The sequence below is a fragment of the Leopardus geoffroyi genome, chromosome C2, assembly GCF_018350155.1.
Source record: "Leopardus geoffroyi isolate Oge1 chromosome C2, O.geoffroyi_Oge1_pat1.0, whole genome shotgun sequence".
NCBI classification, from domain to species: Eukaryota; Metazoa; Chordata; class Mammalia; order Carnivora; family Felidae; genus Leopardus; species Leopardus geoffroyi.
In genome coordinates this window covers 158,856,426-158,876,909 of record NC_059333.1, presented here as the reverse complement: position 1 = coordinate 158,876,909, position 20,484 = coordinate 158,856,426, and the positions used below count along the sequence as shown (strand labels likewise).

Here is a 20,484-nt window from a genome sequence, read left to right as displayed (position 1 = left end):
GAGAAACAGAGATTCAGAGAAATGATAAGACTTACACAAGTTCATGCCCCCTAGTTGATCCTGGACGTAAAACTCAGGTCCATGACACTATTGTCACAATATCAAGAAACACTTAAGAAAAATATTCATGTACACTAAGACAGTTATGACCAATTAAGTCTAACTTTTCATGTATTCTTTTGAGGGAGGGGTCATTAATTCTGATTCAACATGGTAACTCTACATTTGGTCCCAGGAGGTAATGATTACTCCTTAATATTCTAGCCCAGTTGTTCTCAAATTTTAGAAAGCATAAGAATCAGTTGGACCCATGTTAAAAATACAAGTTCCAGGGATGCCTGGGTGGCTCCATCAGTTAAGCATCTTTTTTTTTTTTTATGTTTATTTTTGAGAAGTAGGGGGACAGGGGATCTGAAGTGGGCTCTGTGCTGACAGCAGGCAGCCTGATGCAGGGCTTGAACTCATGAACCATGAGATCATGATCTGAGCCAAAGTTGGATGCTTAACCAACTGAGCCACCCAGGCACCCCAAGCATCTGACTCTTGATTTCAGCTCAGGTCATGATCTCACAGTTCATGAGATCAAGCCCCACCTTGGGCTCTGTACTGTCACTGTGGAGCCTGGCTGTGATTCTCTCTCTCTCTGATCCTCCCCTGCTAGTGTGTGCTCTCTTAGATAAACTTAAATACAAATTTCAGTGCCCCTCATTCAATTTGTTGCCTTTATCTATAAGCGTATTCTTTTTTTCCGACAAAAATCTATTCACTCAGTCCAAAATGACTTCACTGTTCAGAATCAGGGTATTTTGAGGGTTACAATTGCCTAAATATTCAGCATTTCCATCTTTATCATGACATTTGCCAGCTAAAGAAATTCCAACTCGGGGCGCCTGGGTGGCGCAGTCGGTTAAGCGCCCGACTTCAGCCAGGTCACGATCTCGCGGTCCTTGAGTTCGAGCCCCGCGTCGGGCTCTGGGCTGATGGCTCAGAGCCTGGAGCCTGTTTCCGATTCTGTGTCTCCCTCTCTCTCTGCCCCTCCCCCGTTCATGCTCTGTCTCTCTCTGTCCCAAAAATAAATAAACGTTGAAAAAAAAAATTTAAAAAAAAAAATAAATAAAAAATAAAAAAAAAAAAAAAGAAATTCCAACTCATATTTGGGTAAATGAAGTCAATATCCAATTATTCAGGTCTTACTTTATTGGTCAAAATAGTGATAATGCAATGCTTACCTTTGGAAATTCAGCCTATTTGAATATAGGTGTCTCAGGCTGTTAGAAAGGATCAAGATACTTCACTTAGAGTGATATATGCACCCCTATGTTAATGGTAGCATTATATACAATAGCCAAGATATGGAAGCAATCTGTGTCCATTGATAGATGAATAAATAAACGTGCTATTGATAGATGAATGCATAAAGATTCTTGTTTGGGACAGGGCAGGTAGGGGCACACCTTTACCTCTGCCCCAATACAAGCTGTTCATTAACTTTGACTCTAGCATATTGCTCTGGACAAATCAGAGGCCCCTGACCAGATGTGCAACTTCTCTTATTCCTGCAGACGGTTGGGAATTGCCCAGCTGTTCCTGATCCTACTGTTCAAGTATCCCACATGTTCACTCTCAGAAGAAAACTTAGGGAACCCCTGAGACGAGGTGAATTGTCTAGTTTTTCCCACGTGGCTCTCTAAGGTCTCTTAAAGAAAAACCACAACTATCATTGCTCCAGTGCTCCTCACTAGGATAGATGTCCATACTAAACATACAGCTCAGAGAATACAGTTGTTAGTGGTTTAATATTTAGCACCATGGCAGCTGCCATGACCACCTTTTCCATAAATGGCCCCTGCAATAGACCGCATACATCCCAAATGCTAAGGGCACAGTGTGGTGGTTCCCAAGGAAAAGCTTGAGTGTCACCAATTTTTGCTCACTGCCAAAGCAGCCTGAATGCTGACTGGAGAGTTTCACTGGTGGTGTCTTCTTGACATCAGGACATGCTCTATGACTTGCCAGGGCCGCTACAGTTATGATGTAATTGCATTTGTTTTGGCCCCTCCACCCTTGGGAAGCAACATAGACAGTCACAGACATAGACAGCAACATAGAGTCTCAGTAAGGGGATATAACATTTTTCAATTTTTTTCCAAAATGGGACTCAAAGTATATAATTAATGTATACAATCTAAAGGCTGACCATGTACATTTGTGCCCCATGGCCCTGAGCATGCAGCTATGGTTACCACTCCCTCTTCAGTCTAAGGGGAATATATACTGTCCTGTGATTACTTTGTCTAATAATCTCACCATAGCCAAATATTGGATAACTATTGACTCTGTTCATCTCCATCCACAATCCATATGGCACCAAGTTGGCATTCAGTTGGGAAACTGAGTATCTGTAAATATATCATCCATATAGAAGACAATGCAACTGGAAGGGATCTGGGGGGAAAAGCCTGTTAGATTATCAGATTATCATTGTTTTTAATGAGCCAACAATTCCTAACCAAGCAACACTTGAGGAAGACCCACAGGTCAGAAAAGGGGTGGGTCATCATACAGTTCTTTCCTACTGTGGTTTCACGTAAAGCATTCACATGCTTTAACAGGGGGTCTGTACCTCATCTTACGTAGCCCTGTGCATACATTAGTGGAAAGACTATTGTGGTTCAGTGAGGAATATCTACATTGTCCTATTCTAGATCAAATAGTTGTACCATTAGTTACCTGGAGCCAGCTGACATGACACCTTCTCTTTATACAGCTGGAACAAGTGCTTCCATGAGGCCTCATCAGGCTAGAAAATGTCCTAACGTTAGAGTCAGAGGATGATATTTTCCATTAAGCAAAAGCTACCTTGTGAATACTCACAATTTGTCCCTAACAACTAGAGGTTTTCATGAAGTGAAAGTTTTCATGAAAGTATCCTTCATAGCAGGAGGTCAATGCCTTGACAGAAATGTTTCCCATTTAGTACAGAAATGGGTACTGAGTATTGTCTAACTCAGTAACTTTTTAGTACCCATAGTCTCTTGACCTTTCCTACTAGATTTAAAAGCGGAACAATTAGGGTTGGGGATGTAGAGTATAGGTGTGGAATATTTCCTTTCTGTGCATAAGAGGTAAGAGGATAATGTGCATATGAGGTAAGACAATTAAGTGTCCAGCTCCTAGCACCTTTACTGTCATATCTGACCACTTAAACTATCTCCTGGGTATAAATTCACACTAATTTTAAAAAATAAAGTGGGGGTCCTTTATGCCACTACTTAACAGTCCAGTAAAAATGATTTCTGGATATATATTACCAAAATTTACAGAGGGAGAAATCTAAAGAGTACAACCACTGAAGAATCAAAATGTTGCTAAAGATATGTCCCTCCCAATTACCTCCTCCTCAAAAAAGGATCTGGCCACTATTTTTAGACTTCAATGAATAATTCCCACATTATGCAAACTATTTCAGAAAACAAAAGAGAAATAAACTTTCCATATACATTTTGGAAAGCCAGCCAAACCGTAGTAAATTAAATCTAGTTCTCTACATAAAAAAAAAAAAAAAAAAAAAATCATCACAAACAAATGGATTTTATTCCAGGACTTCCAGGAAACTTCAATTATTTGGAAGGTCGTCAAAAAAATATGAATTACAAAAAGAATAGATGACATACACCAACACATTTTTTAAAAACTTGATAGAATTTAGCAACTCTAAGTGTAATCATTGCTATAGTGGGTACTATGTGCCAAGCGCTGTTCTAAATGCCTTATACTTACTAATGAACTAATTTTATCTTCACAACCATAGCTTTAGTTTACAGATGGAAGGACTGACACACAAGGAAGCTAAGTGACTTGGCCAGGGCCACATACCCTAGATGAGTGGTAAGCCAGGATTTGAGTTAGGATACTAGGCACAAAATCAGTGTTCTTAACTACTGTACTATCTTGCTTCTTCTAAAAACAGGAATAGAAGGAAACTTCCTTAACACAATAAAGTACCAGAAACCAACAAGGAAGTAATGGTGGTGAGATGTCCAGAATACATGGGGAAGTTCTCAATAAGGCCCCCAAATGTGATATTCTACAATGAGATGCTGCTTCCATCTTTAGAAGCTTCTACTCTAGTTGGGGTGAGAACAGGGATATCAGGCCCAATTTAAGGATGGTCCACCTAGAGAACAGAGTTTTTAAAAATTATTTATTCAACAACTACTATCTGAAAATTATCTATATGCTAAAAGAAATACATATCATATCTAGCCTCAAAGGGCCTACAATAAGTTGATATGAAAGTATACACATACACACTGAGAATAATTGACAAGGTAGTTTAACAATAGTTGCACCAGCTGTAGCACCAGCTAATTGGAAGCAGTAAGGTCAAAAAAATAGATGTTTAAGAAGGATGACAGAGGATTTCAAGAAAGCCTTTTAGTGATTAGAGGGATCTGAAAGGATCTAAGGGAAATACATTAGCAAACAGGAAGAAAAGGTTTTATAGATAGAGAACACAGGTGATGAAGGTCTGGATTATTGTGGAAGTTTAAAATCTATAGGGATGGGGCACGTGGGTGGCTCAGTTGCTTAAACACCGACTTCGGTTCAGGTCATGATCTCACAGCTCGTGAATTTGAGCCCTGCGTCAGGCTCTGTGCTGACAGCTCGGAGCCTGGAGCCTGCTTCAGATTCTGTGTCTCCCTTTCTCTCTGCCCCTCTCCCTTTCCTTCTCATGCCCTGTCTCTCTCCTTCAAAAATAAATAAACATTAAAAAAATTAAAATCTATACAGGGAGAGCCTTTGCCAAGAGTAAAGGAAAAGATGAATCTGACTTGGAAAGTGACTTATGCAGATGGTAAAATGGAGGAGATGGAGCACGCTAAGAAACACAGAATCTCTGTCCTTGAGAAGCACACAATCTGATTATGGGATACGTAACTAAGCAACTGGATTTCTCAACAAATCCAATGAAAGAATGGACAAACGAATAAATGAACTTATAAGTACATGAAATGTGTAGTCCTTACTTTACCAAGACTGAGAAAGGATTGCACTGTGACTCCCACTTTCCTACCTTCATGACCCACCAGAAAGTATGCAGAGAATGGCAGTTTTAAGAGATCGGGATGAGCATCCTTCTTATAAAAAAAAGCTTAATTCAAAGTTCCTTGGAAAATCATGCCTTAAGAAACTGAGCGAGCCAGACCTGAATGTTTGTCTCCGATGTGAGTTCGCTGGTGGTGATTGAAAGTGGAACGCTGACTGAAAGCTTTCCCACACTCAATACACTCGTAGGGCTTCTCTCCAGTGTGAACTCTCTGATGTACAATGAGCTGTGAGCTGTCACTAAAGGCTTTCCCACAATCACTACATTTATAGGGTTTCTCCCCAGTATGGGTTCTTTGATGTACCATGAGACTGGAGCTATAACTAAAGACCTTCCCACACTCATTACATTCATAAGGCTTCTCACCAGTGTGAATTCTTTGGTGTATAATGAGGTGTGAGTTTTGATTGAAGGATTTTCCACACTCGTTGCATTTATAGGGCTTTTCACCTGTGTGAAGTCTCTGATGTCGAATAAGACATTTACTGAGACTGAACGCCTTACCACATTCATTACATTCAAAAGGTTTTTCTCCAGTATGAATTCGCTCATGATCAACAAGCTGAGAGTTCTGATTAAAGGCTTTCCCACATTCACTACATTGGTATGGTTTTTCCCCAGTGTGGAGACTCTGATGTCGAATAAGACATTTACTCCGACTGAAGGCCTTGCCACATTCATTACACTCATAAGGCTTTTCGCCAGTATGGATTCTCTGATGATCAGTAAGATTTCTATTAGAACAGAAAGCTTTCCCACATTCACTACACTTGTAAGGTTTCTTACCAGTATGAAGTACCTGATGTCGAACGAGACTTTTACTCCGAATAAAGGCCTCACCACACTCATTGCATTCATAAGGTTTCTCTCCAGTATGGGTTCTCTGGTGGTCAATTAGTTGGGAACTCTGAGTGAAGGCTTTAGCACATTCATTGCATTTATATGGTTTCTCGCCATTATGGAGTCTCTGGTGTTGAATAAGATGGGAGCTGTGTCGGTAAGTCTTTCCACACTCACTGCACTCATAGGGTTTTTCCCCTGTATGGGTTCTGAGATGAACTATGAGCTGAGAGGTCTGCCTGAAAGTTTTCCCACACTCATTACACTCGTAGGGTTTCTCTCCAGTATGGATTCTCTGGTGCCCAATGAAGTGCGAATTCCGATTGAAAGCTTTACCACATTCATCACACTGGTAAAATTTCTGTCCCTTGAGAACTCTCTGATGTTCTGTAGCACTAGAGGACAGATTTGGATCCTTATATTCATCACATCCATCTTTTGTGGATTTACCTTTATCCTTGTGTGTTAGTTTGAAGAAATCACTTTCCAGTCTGCTCCCTTCCTCATCTGAGGGTTGCCCTTCCAGCTTCTCTAAAGCACCTTCACAGGCAGTTCGTGCTTCTGGTTCCCCAGAAACCATCCCACAGAGGCCTCCTGATGTCCCATCAGATGACCCCAGTCCTTTAGAAACTTCCTGCTTTGCAGGCAAATCTGGACACTCCATCCTAGTCTCATTTGCTGCCAAAAGAGAGAAGAAAACAACTTTTATTCATTTTGCATCCTGTTAAGGAAACAGAATCATCAGGAGCCTACGTATCTGAAAAAACCTTCACATTAGGGGACACATTAAGAGGCGACACAGTAAGAACAGGACAAAAGCGGGAACTAGCTCAAGTTTTTCTTCATGGACAGAAAGATGAAGAGGGGAAGGACGATGGGGGGGGAAGAGAGTGGACAGAGCTCTGTCCTGATAGCTCTTAATTGCTCCAATTAATTACCCAATTCAAAAGAGCAATTAGGGGCACCTGAGTGGCTCAGTCGGTTAGGCATCTGACTCTTGATATTGGTTCAGGTCGTGATCTTGCAGTCGTGGGATCGAGCCATGTGTTGGGCTCCACGCCGAGCAGAGACTGCTTGGGATGCTCTCTCCCTCTCTCTCTGCCCCTCCCCAACTTGTGTTCTCTCTCTCTCTCAAAATAAATAAATAAACTTAAAAGGAAAAAAAAAAAAAGAGCAACTGGAGGGCAAGAGAACAGACTGTACAGACGGGTGATCTTACAGAAGTCACGTAGTAAAATGATGAACTCTAACATCCTTTCCAACCATGCCATTGTCTGCTTCCACGGTTCTCAGCAAAGATATTGAGGGGAGAGAGGAGTGGCAGATACCTCAAGTCAAATATGAGAAACAGTGTAGGCAAGCACAATTAGGAAAAAAACGGACCAAAAAAAGTGATTCTCACGTGTGAGGACAATGACAAGATTCAGAGAAGCCATGGGTTCAGAAAAGCATGCAGGGGACAGCAGAGCTCTAAAAGTGGGGGTCCTCTAGTCCCTGGGGCACTGAACTGGTAGAAGGCAGTACTGCATTCCTACAAAAATTAAGAAAGGGATTGGGGCGCCTGGGTGGCGCAGTCGGTTAAGCGTCCGACTTCAGCCAGGTCACGATCTCGCGGTCCGTGAGTTCGAGCCCCGCGTCAGGCTCTGGGCTGATGGCTCAGAGCCTGGAGCCTGTTTCCGATTCTGTGTCTCCCTCTCTCTCTGCCCCTCCCCCGTTCATGCTCTGTCTCTCTCTGTCCCAAAAAAATAAAATAAACGTTGGAAAAAAAAAAAATTTTAAAAAAATTAAGAAAGGGATCGATAATTTGAAATATGACTCAAAATATGTCTTTGGTATCTTGGTCATCTGGAATCATAGGAAACTGAACAGTTCAATCTTTCCTTTGGAAGCTAGAAAAGATGGGAAGAAGCAGGCAATCAGTCATGGCTAAACACAAAAATGTTGGTTCCTTTTAATCACATCTTAAGCAGGGCCACAACCCATCATGGCATTTTAGCACATGGAAAGTTATAGATATCGGGCTCCTTGGCTCCTAAGCCCACCCACCCTCTTCAGATTTGGCTACTGTCCTAGACTTGCCATCCAGAGAACCTGCCCCCAAAACATCCCCCTCCAGGAAGCTGTCCCGCCTCCGTCGTTCCTGAAGGGGAAGCTGAGGCAGCCATGCTTTGTGCCTCATGACAACTGGTCTCATTACATCTCAGACCACGACTGACCAGGGCACCAGGCCCAAGGGTAGCTTCTCTGTACCTTACACATCAGCCTCTGCTGTGGCCAGGAGCAAAGTTTGCCCAAATAGAGATGATACTTAATGGCTGAACCACCCTTGGAGTCCCTCTCTAAGTAAATCTGCAACTGGAAATGGGGCAAAATAAAGAAAATAAAAACAAGTAGGAGCTCTAAGCTGAAATGAGGCAAGCAGAGAAGCCAAGCCATTAGGAGCCACGGCATGCAAAAAGCATGAGGGAACAGAAAGTCTAATCAAGAAGATGCCATGAGAGGACAAGAGGTTCGGAGTGAAGAAAATAGGTAGCCGTGGAAGGAGAAAACAGGTAAGCAGGGAGCAACTACCACATTCCCTGGCATAAAAATTATTTGCTGTTGTTGCTGAGGACCCCGTGCTGCTCTGGGTCAGGGCCCAGTTTCCATGGGCCCCATTTCCCAAAGGATGGTCTAGCTGGCAGGTTTGATCAGGGTTTCCATTCCTTCAGCCTTACTGAAGTAACGCAACTCAGGACTTACAATAACATGAGTGGTTCCCTATTCCTTACAACTACAAATTCTAACCAAACCACCTAGCTCAATTAAAAATGAAATAAAGACACTGCTTATAATTAGAAAGCTGAGTGATGGGTGCGTGACAGTTCATTACACTGTTCTCTGTACTTTGTCTTACGTTTGCAGCTTTTTGCAATAAAAACTTGAAAAAGAAGCACATAGCAAAGAAAACTATAGAATGCAGACTACGTTGCTGGGGAACAGAATCATTACCCAATGAGGCCACTCTGCGATAATTTTCCGGCATGAGGCTCCGGTACACGGCTCTCTGACTGAGTGCCGGACCTTTCCACTTCCTCTCGGTATAGTCCACAGACAGGAACTCGTACGCTGCAGAACCCTGGAATGACAAGCTTCTATTGCTCAGGGATATTCCCGGCCTGAAGGGCAGAGACATCAGGGTACCCAGAGCCCAGGGTGGGGCCCTGGTGGGCAAAGGGGTGCCGGAGGGAGAGAAGCTGGGATGAAACAGAGTTCATGAACTCAGCAGGCAGGACCCAGTTCCAGAGGGTGCGATCAGGCTGGGAAACCACAGGAGCACTTTCAGAATGGGCCAGGGCCCGGAGATGAGTGCCAGCGGTTCCTGCGCCACACACTTGGGAACTCAGGGAAGACAGACTCAAGCTCACCTGGGGCCTGACCATCCGAAGCACAGTTGCTGCTGCCTGGTCTCCTGACTTCCCAGCTTGGGAAACGGCAGGCACCGGGGAAGCACACTGACCTGACGGAGGAAAGAAAGCTATGAGGACAGCCCTGCCTTGGCCCCAGTAAGGTCTGTGTCCCAGTGAGTGGATTCAAGAGAACCCAGGCGGCTCCACACACTGCCTCTCATCCCTCTTCCAGGCAGGCGTTTTTCTGAGGGTGCAGAGGGTCCTTGGTCAAACTGAGAACTGGCCATTCCTCCCAGCCCTCACTCGCTTCAACCTCTCTGAAGGAAGCTATACTTCTGCCCGCTCTCTCTCCCCATGGCTTCCCTAGCATCAGCCCAGCCTGCTTTTCCTCTCACATCTCTGGCCCCTCGTTCTGGTTTCACTTCCTTCTCTTGCCTTCTCATTATGGACACTGGAGGCTCTCAGACCTCAGAGCATCTCTTTTTGCTCTGTCAGAGATCTCACCGACTATCAATGCTCTAACGCTGCTTTCGCAGTTCCTAGCTCTTTCCTACACTCCTATCAGAAGCTTCCAGTTACCTACAGGACGTTTCCTTTGGGTGTCCCTCATCACCTCAAATTCAAAATAAAAAATGGATGTTCTGACCATCTTCCTTTCCTGACTTCCCTCTTTCTGTCAATGAATCCAAACACTGGCCAAACCCCCTAATTCTTCCTTTCCACTGTCTCTTGGATTCTTCCTTCATATGTGTGTCACATCAGTCAATTTCTATTCCACTCAACATTGCTCAGACAATAATTGCCTCACATCCATTCTGGCACACTAGCCTCTTACAGATGCTCTAAGCCATTGGTCTTCCCATTCAATCCACAATGGTTACATGTCAGAATAGTCCTCTTGAAATACTGTTTCTAACACATCAACTCTTGCCCACCAAAATTTTCCTAGCGTCAACCCTAAGGTCCTGTATAAGCAGACCCTGGGCGCTGAAAAATAGTCCTTCCTCATTACACTTCACTGGGGTCCAAGGAACCCTCATTTACAGTTTTTGTTTATATCCTCTGCTCTGGTGCCTCTCACTTTTCTCTCCCCTTCAAATGCTATCCCATTTTCATTGTTCAATCCCACTGCTTCCTTCTCCAATAAGCATCCCCTATCTGCTCCAGCCCACAGTGATTTTTCCCAATGTTTATGATGTCCATTATGTTCACTCTCATGGCATCAAATGCCTGGGGATAGATGTCACTCAACGTTATCTTACAAAATGCCTCTTCTTGCACTTATGACTCACTCTCTGCCAACTGGATAACAAGCTCTGTGAAAGCAGTGACTGTGTGCTCTATCTCTCTGGTCCCCAGCAGTGCCTAACCTATGACATGTGCTTGACTGAAACTTGCTAAATACATGAATGATTGGAGAATAAGCAATAGGAACAGACAAAGTTACTAGGGAAGAAAGACAGAGGGCAGGACATTGAGGGATTCCAACAGGGTGGGAGATAGGGAGATAACGGAAAGGAGACTTGAGGAGAAGCGGGAGGCAGCACTCGAGGCCAGAGCTGGGGAGTTGAGTACCAGAGTGCCCATTGTGGAGGAGGTATGTCCCTGGGTCCTGAGGAGGCTCCAGGTGGGCTCCAGGGGCTGAACCCTCACTGAGGGGCGAGGTAGGAAGAAATTCTTCTGATGTGCCCAGGGCTGTGGTCTCCTCCAAATGTATTTCCTGTTCCTGTGCAGGAGTTGAAACCTAGGAACAAAGTATTATAATTGGATTCATAAGAGTGCCCCTCAAGGTATGGAACCCAAAACCTCTAAGAAACATCCCCAAAAGAAAGCCAGGAAAAGAACAGCCAATGTCGTTCCAGCCCCAACAGTACAGCCTTCTGGGGGAAAAATTGTCAAAGCGCAATCTATAGCATGCAATTCTGCTTGCTATCCCTCTGTTGAACCTGTCAGTAGGAGCTTGAAGACCAGATTATAAAACCATTTCCATTTTGTCAATTCTTCACACACAAATTTGCTTACGAAGAACAATCTAGAAAAAGGAGCCAGGAGAGTAATTCTGTACACTCCCTGTGACCTTAGCCTACAGAAAAGGCCAATCAGAAGTACCTAGGAAATTGGGGCGCTGGGTGGCTCAGTCAGTTAAGTGTCCAACTCTTGGTTTCAGCTGAGGTCACGATCTCACAATTTCTGAGTTTGAGCCCCACGTCAGGCTCTGCACTGACAGCTTAGAGCCTGCTTGGGACCCTCTCTCTCTCTTTCTGCCCCTCCCCTGCTCCCTTTCTCTCTCTCAACATAAACAAATAAACTTAAAAAAAGTACCTAGAGAATAAAAAATGATAGATGTATGTACATATATGTGCATATATAATGCTACTGAAGCTGACAGCAGAAGCAATGACCCAAAATAGTGCTGACAAACCACGACAGTGTTTCTAATTTCTCTCAGTGAAAGTGTTTCCTCTTTAGAGAGGCCATCTCTGACCATACTGACAAAGCAAGGGTAGTCACTATCTCTCAAATAACCTGGTTACATTTTCTATATGTCTTAATCCTTAAATTATCTTATTTATGCCTTTATTGCCTATTTATCCCCCAATGAAATATAAGCTGTCTGAGGGTAAGAACTTTGTGTTGATCACTTGCCCCTAGAACAATTCTTGGCCTAATGTTGGTGTTAATATTTGCTGACCTTCTCTTAATACTTTTTTTTTTCCTTTCAATGCTTAATACTAGTTTTTATTTTATTTTATTTTTTTTCAACGTTTATTTATTTTTGGGACAGAGAGAGACAGAGCATGAACGGGGTAGGGGCAGAGAGAGAGGGAGACACAGAATCGGAAACAGGCTCCAGGTTCTGAGCCATCAGCCCAGAGCCTGACGCAGGGCGCGAACTCCCGGACCGCGAGATCGTGACCTGGCTGAAGTCGGACGCTTAACCGACTGCGCCACCCAGGCGCCCCTATATTAGTTTTTAAAGTTACCTGCAAACCCAGTTGTCAATATGTACTACGCCTCCAAAATAATTTATATAAAAAGTCAAATAAGATCAGATAGCACCAATCTTTAGAGACCTTGAAAATACCTCAGATCATAGGTATTTCTAAATCTTGCTTATTGTCATCACACCATCTCCGCACAGTCTCACGGTTACTTTTTCACCAGCATTTGGGGCAGAAAACCTAAGACACTATCTAAATGAATAACGTTTATAGGTTCACCTGCTTGCACTAACACGTACATATAGTACAGCTTGGGTGCATAGGTGCAAATAACTTCTTCACTTACCCCACTGGCTTACATCTGCTGAAATATGAAGGGACTCATTCCTTTATTGTATATTTCTCCAGCATAGTGACAGAACCAAGAGGCTCCCTGGAGTCTGTGGTGCCCAGGTTCTCCACTGGGCAGTCTTATAAATGGGAGTTCCAGCTCTTACATACAAATGCTGAGTACTGGCAGAAGATAGAACCTAACTGCATTGTGATAACACAATCTTGAAATTCACCAACAATTAAATGCTGGTCCAGTTCCTGTTTATTATATAGGACTCAGAAACTCCTAAGTTTCTTTTCTTTGTAGGCAAGAAAACCCCATTCCAATTTTCATTCTAAGATGGCATTCAACAGCAAGATACTAGGGAAAAACTAGTGGCTTAGAACCTAGGGAGCTGGAAAATTCTGATTCCCACACTCGGTGGTAATTAGCAATAACCACACTTCGCCTAAATCTCATGGACAAAGAGAACATTCACTAACTCTGCCATCTTAGATGAATCAATTACTTTTCTGTCCTTGCATCACTTGTCAAATGGAGATGATTACTCTCTGCATATTTTTTAAGCCTGCTAGGAGCTGAAATAAGATACAGGATATAGAAGCATTTTGTAAATTGCATGATTCTACAGCCCAGCAAGGACTACCCTACAACCCTCTTCAGCCTCAAAGTGCACATTTGCACATGCCCACTCCGGCTGAGCAGAATGACTCTGATCTGCCCTGATATTCTTTAATCTCCTCCTGGCAAACTGCCATGAAAAAGCTTGTTTACTCATTTAGCCATAAATACATTTTCTGAGCCTATGCTAGGAAAGACAGACCCGTGTTCTTTTTTAAAAAAAAAAATTTTAAATATTTATTTTTGAAGGAGAGACAGACAGAGCATGAGTGGGAGAGGGAGAGGGGCAGAGAGGGAGACACAGAATCTGAAGCAGGGTCCAGGCTCTGAGCTGTCAGCACAGAGCCTGATGCAGGACTCGAACTCACAGACTGTGAGATCATGACCTGGCCAAAGTCGGATGCTTAACCGACTGAGCCACTCAGGCACCCCAAGACAGTCCCGTTTTCATGTCCTCCCTGTCAGAGAACAAGCCAACAATAATGGCTGTAAGAAATAAGAGTCCAAAGAGCCTACTCCTAGGCAGGAGCCAAGAGTGTTCAGCTGCCCTGTCAACTCTAAGTTGCTCTCTTGAGTTTCTGACTTAGTCACCTTTTTCTGAGGCTCCCTGGATAAAAGATTAAGTTTTGATGGAAGGAACATTCTCTTCAGCTTAAGCATATGAAGGTGGGAAAGAGGGAAAATTTCCTTCTACCCTCCTCACTAAATGGCACTCAGAACGTTTCAGCCACTAGTCTCTGCCCATGCTTGAACCTAGTTGCTCTCTAGATCCTGGTGATGGCTGATTTATCCCTGCATTTACTTCCGTATCCAAAGAAATAATGGTTGACAATGGATTTAATGACAAATGGGCATGGCCAGTACTCTTGGGAAAAAGTCTAGTCCTCAGACTCCAATCAACTGGAATTGATTCCCTAGGCCTAAATATTGTAACTATTTTTTTTTTTTTTTTTTAAAGCAATGAATACAGGGGCGCCTGGGTGGCGCAGTCGGTTAAGCGTCCGACTTCAGCCAGGTCACGATCTCGCGGTTCATGAGTTCGAGCCCCGCGTCGGGCTCTGGGCTGATGGCTCAGAGCCTGGAGCCTGCTTCCGATTCTGTGTCTCCCTCTCTCTCTGCCCCTCCCCCGTTCATGCTCTGTCTCTCTCTGTCCCAAAAATAAATAAACGTTGAAAAAAAAAATTAAAAAAAAAAAAAAAAAGCAATGAATACAATGATATGCTGGGTACTTGGGAATTTTCATATACTGGTTTTCCCTGGTAAAGTACAAAGGAGTAAAAGTAGAGGAGAACCTAATCTACCCTACTCAGTTAGTTATAAGAGCAATTTTAGACTCATGAGAGCTAACTTACCATGTGTCAACTTAGCACTTTTAATGTGTCAATTTAGCAATAATCTGGGTGGTGTTGTGAAGGTATTCTGTACATGTGATCAAAATCCATACTCAGTTTACTCTAAGTAAAGGAGATTATCCTAGATCATCTGGATGGGTCTGATTCAATCAGTTGCAAAACCTTAAAATCACAGCTAGAAGTTCCATGAAAAAGTAATTCTGCATGTAAACAGCAGCTTCAGCTTGTGCCTGAATTCCAGCTGGCCCTTCCTGATGGTCTGCTCTATTGATTTCAGACTTGCCTGCCAGTCCCCATAACCACAGAAGCCATTTTGTGGCAATAATGTAACTATACACACAAATGTAAGTATATAATATATATAATTTCCTACTGGTTTTGCTTCTTTGGCTAAACCCTGACTGATACACATGGTCACAGAGTTAGTTCCCTCTGTTGTCCTAGAAGCCAGATTTTCCACTGTTGACACACTGCTGACTCTCCAACTTTTCCTCTGATTTGAATTCCCTTGGCTTTAAATTTGAAAGAACCCTAGGAAATAGGATAAACCAAAATTAGAATTAAAAGAAAAAAAAAAGGAGAGAGAGACCTCAGTTGGGTTTGGAAAGCTAGAAAAGAAATAAATGATTATGATGCCCTGAAATATCACCTCTGATAAGAAACCTAAAAGACAGCAAGAGAGAGAATAGACTCTGAAAAGTATGAGGAAGTGAGCAGTGAGAACTTATCAAATGAAGGCCCATGTGATCAACACACCCCAAAAACTACCTCTCCCTACCACACTCCCCCACTCTAACCAGCGTGTTGATCTTCTACCTGCCAGGAGTACTGTGTGGATCTCTAGGCTGAAGCTAGGCTCACGACACAGTATTTCACAAACTGATGCACAGAACTTGGCCGGGATGTGCATTTTTGTTTTTTGGCTTGAAGCACAAAAACTATTTCCTCTGTATCCATGGAACTAGCTTAGGAATCCTCTGGGCAAACCAGCCTAGATCTCAGGGAATGGAGAATTACTATTCCCAGGTTAGCCCAAGCACTAAAGAATGGTTCCAGAGGCCATTCTAGACTCATCTGCTCACCTCTCCTGGTCCACTGAGGTGTCTCTGGAAATCCTCCACCACAGCCACAGCCTCCTCACCATTCTCAGGTTGATGCAGCTGCACCCAGGTCCGGAGCTCCCCAGGCAGAATGGTCAGGAACTGCTCCAGCACCAGCAGCTCCAGAATCTGCTCCTTAGTGTGTACCTCTGGCATGAGCCACCAGTGGCAGAGCTCCCGGAGCCGGCTCAGTGCCTCCTGAGGCCCAGACATCTCATGATAACATAACTGTCTGAAGTGGAGCCGGAAAATTTCACAGACGGGAGGGTGGTTCTTTTGGAGATTGCAGGCCTGACCCCAGGTCTGGCTCCCTGGCTCCTGCTTCATGGTCTGGCGCCACTCCTGCTTCTGCAGAACCGCACCCCTAGGGATGAGGCCTAAAGTTCCCCTGCCTTGGGTGGCCATCGTGACCTCAAAGAGAAGCTTGTTTCAGCTGCAGTTTGTCCAATTAAAATGATGCTCTATAATTCAGGTTTCAGGAGCTGTTTTTCAGAGTTGGGGGAATAGGGTGATGGGGTGTCACCTACAGAAACACCAAGAGAGAAATCAGAGTCCCAAAGTGTTCAGTCCCAGGCTGATGACAGACCATCCAAAGTTAAAACCCAAAGCTCCGGGGTGAGAAAAAGGGCACAATCAGGGCAGTCTCTCTAAGCATCTCTCCAAGTGACTTGCCTTCTTAAACTTTTCAGTGGCTCCCATCATCTACAGGATAAAACCTAAATGTCTATGACTAGCATTCACAGCCCTTTACCACCTGGCCTTGGGCCTCTTTTCTAGCCACACCCTCTAACACTCTCTCCAATGCCCAGACTAGAAAGGCTGTAATGATCTCCAAATGAGGAATATGCAAGGCGATGCAAAGAGTATATAAGAACATAGTAAGTTGCTATTTAATTCCTATTTAGCATATGTCTTATGTGTACTGAAATTCGCAAAACAGTACATATATTTAATTTGTAAGTAAACCTATGTTGGAAGTAAATAAACCCATGTTGGAAGTGAATGCTCAAATCTCTTCTTTATTGTGACAGAAATGCACAACATAGATTGAGACTAACGCTCCAGAGACACAGCTAGAAGCACATATACTCTTACCCTGATTGGATTTTTCTTCTTCAACTTTTGATAAACTCCTGCTCATCTGTCAAGACCCAAAACAAATACCATTTTCTCCTGAGTGCTTTCCTGATTGTCCCCTGTAGGAAGAGAGCCGGTAGTCTCCCTCTCTCTACTTCTCACTGAAACACTGCTGTTTTAACTAGTTTATGCACAACTCGTCACTCACACCCTCCTGCTAGATAGCCACCAAAGGAAAGGAACCGAATGGCGTCAGAAAATGCCAGACCTTTTTCTACTCAACCACCTCCCCTAGAAAACCTTCCTGATCTCTCGAGGCTTAAGTGTGGTTATTGCCTCAGTGGGCCCACAGCACCTTTTTCATTCAAACCTCTGCTAGAGCACTTCTCACACTGTGTTTGTGGTTTACATTGCTGTCTCCCCCACTTTGTGGAAGGACTCAAACGGCAAGGCTGTTTCCCAGTCTTCTTTGTATATAGGTGTGCGTACAGGGCATACAGTGGTAAACATTTGCTAGACAAATGAATGTGACTCCTTCAGCTGATACTGAAGTGGGGGGGAAAGTTGTATCCAGTTTATATATGTAAAACTCTGAGAATCAGCACCTTCATTGTAACCAGAGCGTCTAGGCTAGTCACCATGCAACTCAGGAACCTCGGTAAACTACTTCTCTCTAGGCTTCAGTTCCTGTAAGGAAAAAACAAACACAAACAAACAAAACACTTTAAAATAATCCGTTAATTCCGCTCTGAAATCCCACACCTGTAGAAAGTTCTGATCATTTTCCTCCTTCTCTAACAGTTCCGAATGCTCAGCAGCTAATCTCATCTGCACTTTTGAGTCTCCAAGTGTCACTTGACGTTTGAAATTTCGAGACTGTCTCTCACTTCTGACGCTTCCTATTGTCTTTCAATGCAGGGTTGGGAAAACATCCACCTACATTTCGCGTTAAACCAGGGCTTCTGCGGCGCCGCTCACCTGGCCACGTCTGCCCTTTTCAACCGCTGTACCGGCAGGTGCCCGGCTCCTGGCCAGGCACGGCTGATCAAGGGCACTGGACAAAGAGGAGGCTCTATAACCGGCGGCTTCCCGTCACAGGGACCCGCCGCCGGCCGCGGGGGCGAAGCGTGGGCCGGGCCGGCGTCGCCGATCAGTGCTGCGGGCGGCCGCGGCTCCAACCCAGCGACCCCGGCCCGGGCAGCACCTCCCTCCCCGTCCCTGGTCCGCTCACCGGGGTAGTGTAGCGGTGACCCCTGGGTGCGGGACACAACCGTGGCCCGCAGAAGCGAAAACAATGGCAGAGCCGGAAGCGAGAACAAGGCCCACTTCCGGCCCCTCCAGGATCCCGGAAATCTCTGTGGCGAAGGTGGGCCCGCTTCCCTGCCCTCGGAGAAGGGGGGCTGGGAGGGGGGGAGGCGTGGCGGGACCGTGGTCGCCAGTACAAGCTGCTCCCGGGCCAGGCCGGGCCACCTTAGAAGGGAGAGAGGGCGGAGACTCAAATGAGGGCTCAGGCTGCGCACTTGCTCCTCTCAGAGTATTCATCCCGGGTCTGCCCCTTCCCCTTCTGCTGACCTTGGGAAATAGACCCAACTTCTGAGACTTTTTGTCATCCGAAAAATGTAGAGCGTAAAGTGTGCCTCACTGGGCTAGGAGTGCTGACGGGAGTAACATACAGATACTACATAGCAAACGGCCTGGCGTATCCTGAGCGTTCAGTTATTATTACATTATATGTGATACCCAGGGCATTTTCATCCAATCTGAGTTTCACTGAAGTGAGCAACAGGGCATCTCCATCTTACTAATGAGGAAACAGGCCCAGTGAATGATATTTTGGTCTATGGATGTGGTTAATCTTTCCTGAAACAGTCCTGGCAATCTATGTCCATGGAAAGGTCCTTAGGGAGTGTGGAGCAGCAGGTAAAAGATGGAAAGGTATGGAGACAACATAATATAGATGCATTTCTCTAGTCTAGTATCTGGGAGGCAGGAGTTACCCAGGTGGTCTTCACATGGAAGAATGGTTTGCATATAGAAGCAGGTTGTGAACAGGTCCTGCTGCTAACATGATTGAGTAGGCCCTGAAGCCACAATCTCTAGGTGTAATGGCCATGGGTGAGGGGCAGAAGATAAGATCAGGCCCTTTCCCATATAGTTAGCTATATCTTATGTAGCTTATTGTAGCCCAACAGGTGCAAAGTAACATTTACAGGGTGCAAAGTAACAGGCTCCTGGGCTATCCAAGCGTCACCAATATCTCAAGAGTTTCTGGGCCCATGTCTGGACTTGATATGAGTCCCTCAGTTCCATGAACAAGCCAGGACAGAAAAAGACATCAGAAGACCTACTGCAGAGTTTTTGCAAAGTCTAAAGGAGTCTTTTGAAGTAGTCTTTGCCCACTTGGCCTAGAGTGGCCTTCTGATAGCAAGATCATCCTCTACATTTGGAAACCTCACAGGGAGGACTTGGCCATCTCATCCTAGCTTCTGCCTGGCATTGCCATTGGATGTGGCCCATTGGTCCATTAAGTCCTCAGAGACTCAGGGTTCTTAAACAAGAAATTTCTTAATTCCAGACCAAATGCGTCAGCTTCAGTTTTCAGGTTTCCCTGACCATGTGTTGTCCTGCAGTTCTGGCTGCTTAGGAGTGTGTAGGAGACTCAAGAATCTGGAAAACAAGATTGAGTTCTTTTATTCCTCAGAGCTGTTTCATGCCCAGGTGGTTGGCTTTCCTAGTCAGCTTTATCAGGGCAGTGTGTCTAAACTTCATAGGCCCCTCTGTAGCCAGCAGTGTGGAACTGATATACCATGACTGGATTGAATCCCAGTGAGGAAGACATCTCCATGCTGCCTCCCATGTAGCATCTTGGACACTGGCATTTGGGCCAAAAAACTCAGGAGATCTGAGGGAACGCTACCCTGACCTCTTTGAGAAACCATCACACTATCTTTGTTATGAGAGCTAACAGAAAATGTAACCCAAATTCTAGATGCTTGAAGCAGAACTCATCATCTCTGAAGCTCCACGCATGTTCCCATCACTGTGAAAGACACTGTCATTCACCCAGAACCCCAAACCAGAACCCTGGATGCCATACCATGGGTTGGGTGACCATAGCCAAGTTACTTAGCCTTTCTGTGCTACAGTGCTGCATCTTCCTCATCTGTAAAATAAAGATAACAGTAGCTAAATCATAGAGTTAATAAGAGGACTGGATGAGATAATATATAAAAAGCACTTAGAATGGTGCCTGGCAGATTGTAGGTATAATAGGTGTTTTCTAGTATGTTTCCTCCCACTTCTTCATCCACTGTATCCAGATTACTGCCAAGGCCTGCTGAGTCTTTGACCCATTTGTATGTAACAACAACAACAACAACAGCGATGACAATAACAACCTTTTGATTTAAGGAGACCACAAAAAGAGGAGCACAGTCAGGTCTGGAGATTCTCTGTCCCTAAACTGCTCAGACCTTGTCACATTATCTATGTGGACAGTCTCCTTTTCAATAGCCAAGAACTCTTATACATCTTAAAAATAAGGTGTGTCCCTAGAAATATGGGCAGGAACATCCAGCTACTGTGCTTGAATGGGAGTGGACGGGGCCCAAGAGCAGAGAGACTCTCCTATTACCTTGAAAACTTCTACTTGTTCTTCAAGACTTACCCGAGAAGTCCCTTTCTCCAGGAAGACTCCCCTATATCCCATCTCTCCACCT

General features: G+C 44.4%; 1 protein-coding gene across 5 annotated transcripts in view; it reads right to left on the bottom strand.

Moving 5' to 3' along the window:
- LOC123575886 (zinc finger protein 660) overlaps positions 1-18,107 on the bottom strand; it is a 33,608-nt gene extending 15,501 nt beyond the window's left edge. Inside the window, exons 1-8 of one of the 5 annotated variants that reach the window (XM_045436805.1) lie at positions 17,997-18,107; positions 17,371-17,452; positions 15,671-16,211; positions 10,915-11,083; positions 9,358-9,449; positions 8,942-9,068; positions 6,401-6,628; positions 5,968-6,077 (exon numbers count right to left, since the gene is read on the bottom strand). In XM_045436805.1, coding sequence (XP_045292761.1) covers positions 6,067-6,077; positions 6,401-6,628; positions 8,942-9,068; positions 9,358-9,449; positions 10,915-11,083; positions 15,671-16,093 — 1,050 coding nt within the window. In that variant the 5' untranslated portion in view covers positions 16,094-16,211; positions 17,371-17,452; positions 17,997-18,107 and the 3' untranslated portion in view covers positions 5,968-6,066. Of the gene's footprint in view, positions 1-1,777; positions 6,629-7,730; positions 7,840-8,941; positions 9,069-9,357; positions 9,450-10,914; positions 11,084-15,670; positions 16,212-17,370; positions 17,453-17,705; positions 17,872-17,996 lie in introns of those variants that run through there. The other 4 variants (XM_045436816.1, XM_045436804.1, XM_045436803.1 and 1 more) reach the window with 4 other exon arrangements.
- Between the last annotated feature and the right edge of the window lie 2,377 nt (positions 18,108-20,484).